This window comes from Elaeis guineensis, chromosome 14 (genome assembly GCF_000442705.2).
Source record: "Elaeis guineensis isolate ETL-2024a chromosome 14, EG11, whole genome shotgun sequence".
In the NCBI taxonomy this organism is placed as follows: domain Eukaryota; kingdom Viridiplantae; phylum Streptophyta; class Magnoliopsida; order Arecales; family Arecaceae; genus Elaeis; species Elaeis guineensis.
Window position 1 is genome coordinate 3,974,703 of NC_026006.2, and position 6,041 is coordinate 3,980,743.

Here is a 6,041-nt window from a genome sequence, read left to right on the forward strand (position 1 = left end):
ACCACTTATTCACCCCTCTATAAAGCAAGGGTATGCCTTTCTGGAAACCATTTTCCATTTTCTTGTGTGCGCATTTTTTATCCCCAGCATCATGTCACGTGGTAAAGTTGCTCTTTTCTTTGATCCATGGTAGAATATCGATCTTAATCACAAGAGGGTTAATGTGCAGGATGTTTTTGGATGAGATGCGCTGGAATGAAAGGAAGAACCACTACCTAGTGAGGATGTCGCAAGGGGATATTAAAGAAGCTTTATAAGACATTTTATGATCATACATTGATGGATATCCTGACATGTAATTAAAAAATAGAAGAACAAGAAGAATGCAGAGGGAAGAGGGAAAGAGATGGAAGCGATCCATGGAGGAAATCCGACCACGACCACCGGAGGAGCTTGAGCAGAACTCCAACCCTCGAAAGAAGCTGGAGGTAAAACAGTGATCTGCAGTCTAGGATTTACTGAAGCTGGTGGCGATGGGAATGACGATGACCAGAATAAGGATGAGCAGCAGGAGGACCCCGATGCACAACCACTTGCGGCTGCTCCTCTGGTACTTTTTGGCGCACCGGAGCTCCTTGGTCCCATCCTTGACGTAGTGGGCCGCGCTGGTGACATGGTGCTCGATGCTGTCCATCTGCTCCCCCTGGGCCTCCACCATGACCGCCATGTCCAGGAACACCTGGTGGAGCTCCAGCAGGCTTCGCTCCATCTCCTTGGCCGCGTCGTGCCGGTCCTGGATCTCGTGGACGGTGGCCAGCACCTTCCCCCTCCCGTGCTCCAGGATGGCCTTCTTCAGCAGCTCCTCGCTATCACCGTTGGATATGATCTTCTCGATCATGTCCTCCTCGGGGACCTCCCCCGTAACGGTGAAGTAGCGGCGCTCCACCGTCTCCTTGTACTCCGCCATTATCCTCTGCCTCAGCCCCTGGAAGTCCATCATCAGCTCCTTGAGCTTCTTCCTCAGCCCGTTGGTCACGGACGTCCTCGTCCGGTCGATTGGGGTGCCCTCCCGGCACCCGGAGAGCCTCCGGTTGGCCGCATTCGACCGGTCCATGGCCTCCAGCCGGTCGCGGATGGCCCGCGCCTTCTTGAGCACCAAGATGATGTTGGCATTGATGCGGTCGCGGAGGGAGCGGAGAGACTCGGGCTTGTGAAGGGACTTGCTCTCCTCGTTGGCGTTCTGGAGCCGCACCAGGAGGTCCTGGATAGACCCCATCTCTTCCTTCACCAGCCCGGCTTCCTCAAAGAAGCGACGCAGGTTCTCATCCGCTGCAGCTGCCGTCATCTCGATGCCATCCTCCTCTGCCCCGGATTCCAGGTCTTTGAGAGCCTCTTTCTTCAGGTCCGCATAACTGAGGAAGGATTTGGTCATCAGGTCGTTCATCTTTTTGAATTTTAACCTCTCTTTCCCCCCTCTCTCTTTTTCTTTGGCTAGAGGAAGCAGGGCAGTGTGGATTGAACTCTCAAGAGAGAGAGATGGTAATGAGTGGTGACGGCTAGCCGAATTGGAGAATTTAAAAGGAAGGGGAACCCCCGGGGAAAAAGGTTGCTGTTGCTGGGTCCAACGGTCGGTCAAGAAGGCAGAGGGAAGAGCATAAAATAGCCGTTACGGAGCTCCCAACGGCTATATTTTCGAGGGCGCCGTTCACTCAAGCATCCAACGGCTATTTTTTTTGGACTGAGGAGCCGCTTCCCTACCAAAAAAAGAAAAAAAAAAAAAGGAGCCGCCCGCAGGAAACAATTAAACCAGCGAAGTGAAAATGTTAAATAAGGAGCGGTTTGCAGCTTTCCGCTGGACCCACCTGGACAAAGCTTTGGGCCCCATATTTGTGATTTGAGGCTCCAATAGGAGTGACTCCGGTTTTCCTCCTCACCACCTTTTGCAAAGCTGGGATATTCATCTCTCTGTTCTTAGGAGTCCGAACGCAATGACGATTCTTTGCCTCGTGCCCTTTTCTTGCAAATTTCCCCCTTCCCTTATGCTTTTTTGGAAGATTTTAACTAACTTGATGGCAATGCTCGATTGTTGGAGTTGGGTCTGTCAGGAGTACGAACAAAATCCTAAATGTTGGCTTTTTTTTTTTTTTTTTTTTTTTGTTACATTAATTTTGGCTCTGTTCTTAGGAAAAGGTGCAAATTCAGAAGAAGGCATCCTCTAACTTAAACATGGTCTCCTGTCGTTGTCAGACTCCATGAAGAATGGCAAGAAATGAGAAGGATGAAACAGCACTTTCAGTGGTTCTATATGGTTGAACAAGCCCACCAGCCCAAGAAAGTTCAAGTGGAGAGATGTTTAAGGCAATGCGTATTAATTTATTATGCATTTTCTTATCTTCTGCGCACTTCATAACCTTCTGTCTAATGTATTCACGCAGCATTCATGTTTCTTCAACACTCGTTGTAACGGCGGGAAACAACTTGCAAATAGAGGACCCTTTCTCTGTTTCCTTTTTTTTTTTTTTTTTGAACTCAAGCCTTCCTTTTCTTGGGCTACGAGCCGAGGGAGAGGGGTGTGGAGACCTTTCTGATCCTCTCAAGTCTCCACTAGGCTTCCTTTCTTAATTTCGCCCTGCCAGTGAGGAGGCTGTTGCCCCCCTCCTTTGTTTAGCTGGCCAGCCCGAAGGGGCTGGCTTTTCTTTTTTTGGCTGCGCGGGGGAAGGGCGCCTTTTTGCTTCTTTGTCACTCATAGATCCTGGTGGATCGGTGGGAGCTGGCAAAGCAAGTACGAGCACGAGATCGCTGCCATGTTCCTTCCTTTTTTTCTCCTCTCGCCTTTATTTTAAACTGAAGGTGAGCCTCGCCTGCTTTCGACCGCAACCGTCTCCTCTCTCTCGCAAGATTACTCTGTCACCGTGCTAGCGCCTCATGCAATTAATTGCCAGAGTCCTCCCCCCCCCCCTCCTCACTGCAGATCTCTTCCTTGTGACTGAGTCGAAACAGTTTCGAGCACTGAGCGCCAAGTGCTCTTGTCACGCTCCCGATTCGAGATTTGTGAATCGAGAGTCACGGCAACCACCGCATACTCATTGTTGGTGCAAAAATCCACCTGCGCCGGAGAAGCTGGAGTTGAGGAAGCCGCGGTCGCCGCCGGGACCTGCAAGGGAAGTCTAAACCGGAGGTGGGGTTGCTCCGGCAAGACCCTCCGACGCTCAAGTCAATTCTCTGCCTCAACAAGAATGGAGTGCTCGAACGGAGAATTTAGCAGAGTTTTGAGATAAGAAAAATGAGCTTAAAAAATAACGTATCTGAGTCCCCCCTTTTATAGGCGGGGGAGGCAACGGACTGATGGCGACGTGTGTAACTGCCTGGTAGTGGGCCGCCCATGGTCAGGAGAATTGATTGCGAAAGATAATGGAGCAGACACGTGGGTATCACCTCGACTTGCCACGTGGAATCCGTTATGAGGGGTGGAGCAGCGTCCGTCGTCAGGAGAATCGCATGGTATCCGTCGCAGGAGGTGGAGCGGGTTCGTGGCCGTTACTGTGGCCTGCCAGGGGGATATGGAGCTGTGCGGAGTCCGCCACAGGAAGTGGAGCAGGGCGGCTATGGCTGCTGCGGCTTGTCAGGGAATGATGATACTGCGTGGAGTCCGCCACAGGAGGCGGAGCAGGGTCGCGGCCGTTTTGAGGGCCTGTCAGGGGGCGTGGATCTGTCGATTGAAGCTCGGCAATGGTCGGAGTCGTCGTGAGCGGAGCTCGGCTCCCGTAGGAGTCCGGGCGGAGCAGCGCTTGCTGATGGCGGTGGAGCCCGGCTCCCGTAGGAGTCCGGGCGGAGCTGCGCTGATGGCGGTGGAGCCCGGCTCCCGTAGGAGTCCGGGCGGAGCTGTGCTGATGTCGTCGGTGGAGCCCGGCTCCCGTAGGAGTCCGGGCGGAGTCGCGTTTGCTGATGGCGGTGGAGCCCGGCTCCCGTAGGAGTCCGGGCGGAGTCGCGTTTGCTGATGGCGGTGGAGCCCGGCTCCCGTAGGAGTCCGGGCGGAGCTGCACTTGCTGATGTCGTCGGTGGAGCCCGGCTCCCGTAGGAGTCCGGGCGGAGCTGCGCTGCAAACAAAGTCAAGGGTAAAGTCCGGCTCTCGTAGGAGTCCGGACTGAGCTTACCAGCAATTGATATTGAGAGCGGAGCCCGACTCCCGTAGGAGTCCGGGCGGAGCTGTTTTGATGTCGGCGGCGGAGCCCGGCTCCCGTAGGAGTCCGGGCGGAGCAGCGCTTGCTGATGGCGGTGGAGCCCGGCTCCCGTAGGAGTCCGGGCGGAGCTGCACTTGCTGATGTCGTCGGTGGAGCCCGGCTCCCGTAGGAGTCCGGGCGGAGCTGCGCTGCAAACAAAGTCAAGGGTGAAGTCCGGCTCTCGTAGGAGTCCGGACTGAGCTTACCAGCAATTGATATTGAGAGCGGAGCCCGGCTCCCGTAGGAGTCCGGGCGGAGCTGTTTTGATGTCGGCAGCGGAGCCCGGCTCCCGTAGGAGTCCGGGCGGAGCAGCGCTTGCTGATGGCGGTGGAGCCCGGCTCCCGTAGGAGTCCGGGCGGAGCTGCACTTGCTAATGGCGGTGGAGCCCGGCTCCCGTAGGAGCCCGGGCGGAGCTGTGCTGCAAACAAAGTCAAGGGTGAAGTCCGGCTCTGATAGGAGTCCGGATTGAGCTTACCAGCGATTGATATTGAGGGCGGAGCCCGGCTCCCGTAGGAGTCCGGGCGGAGCTGTTTTGATGTTGGCGGCAGAGCCCGGCTCTCGTAGGAGTCCGGGTGAAGCTGCACTTGCTGATGGCGGTGGAGCCCGGTTCCCGTAGGAGTCCGGGCGGAGCAGCGCTTGCGGATGGCGGTGGAGCCCGGCTCCCGTAGGAGTCCGGGCGGAGTCGCGTTTGCTGATGGCGGTTCCGCTGTGGGTTCCGGCTGTGGGTATTTTATACCCAACACCAGTCCCCCTACATTCGAGTCTTGAATTTCAAACGAAGGAAGTACACAGAAGTACAGCCGGAACCGTCCCTTCGAATCCCGCGCCCTGCCGCTCCCAGATATTTTGGCATTAAATGAGCGCGTGCCGGAGTCTTTTCGAATTGGGGCGGAACGAGGGGACGCTTCGAAGACCCCGCAGGTACGCTGGCCTAGGTACGACGCAATTATGGCCCTGCCAACCGCCAGCCGCCTTCAGCCGTCTGCCATGGGGAGTGGGACACGTGTCGAGCGCGGACTGGCCTGGGGGGATTCGAGATCATTATGGCGCCGGATCTCAGGGTCTATTTAAACCCGTCCTCCCCCCTTCAGGCGTCCTACTCCATTTTTGATTTTCGCTGGCATCTGTCATCTCCCCGAGAGTCTGCTCTCGCGAACGCCCTTTCGAGCCGTAGGCGCCTTCCGTCTCTCGCCCCCCGGGTCCTCAGAGCAAGATAGGTTAGTGCCCACCTTCTTTTCACCGCCTAGGGATCTTTCGTCTTTTCATTCTCTTCGTGTCTTCCTCCGGGTTGACCTTTGGCGTTTCGTTACCCTCTCGATTTGCCTTTCTAGGGCCCTTTAGGTTTTTCCCCGAGAAAAAATATCTTCTGAATCTTCTGTCTCCGTAAGTTCTGGGAGTTCTTCTGCTTCGAACCCCCAGGCCCCCGTTTCTGCGGATGAACCCGCACTCGGGGCAGAGCCTCGCCCGATTTTCGCGCCGGGCGCCATTTCGTGTTCGTCGACCCCGGACGAACTTCTCCTGATAAGGGCTCGATACGGGGTCCCTGCGGAGTACGACCTGGAGCTTCCTGGCCCCTCTGATAGGGCCAGCGCTCCCCCTCCCGGCCGCTTTTGCCTGTACCAGGAGGCCTTTCGTGCCGGGCTTCGGCTTCCGCTCCCAAACTTCGTCGCCGCCTTCTTTCGCTTTTTAGATATTTCACTTGCTTCTGTTGCCCCGAATTCCTTTAGGTTTTTGATAGGGTTTCTCTCTCTCTGCCATATAGCCGAGATCCAGCCATCCCTCTCCTTATTCAGACATTTCTACACCTTCAAATGCCATCCTTCAGCGAAGGACTGGTGGTACTTCTCCCCTCAGTTCGGCAAGAAGGGGTTGCTGAAGGGC

The 6,041-nt window shown here is 55.6% G+C and overlaps 1 protein-coding gene across 1 annotated transcript; it reads right to left on the reverse strand.

Annotated features, from left to right (window-relative positions):
- Positions 1-240: 240 nt before the first annotated feature.
- On the reverse strand, positions 241-1,545 carry LOC105036155 (syntaxin-111). Its single transcript, XM_010911904.4, has one exon. It carries the CDS (start codon positions 1,382-1,384, stop codon positions 449-451), a length of 936 nt encoding a protein of 311 aa, XP_010910206.1. The 5' UTR covers positions 1,385-1,545; the 3' UTR covers positions 241-448.
- Between the last annotated feature and the right edge of the window lie 4,496 nt (positions 1,546-6,041).

Excerpts from the sequence above, each read along its gene's own strand:
- LOC105036155 (XM_010911904.4), bottom strand. The coding sequence starts at position 1,384 with ATGAACGACCTGATGACCAAATCCTTCCTCAGTTATGCGGACCTGAAG.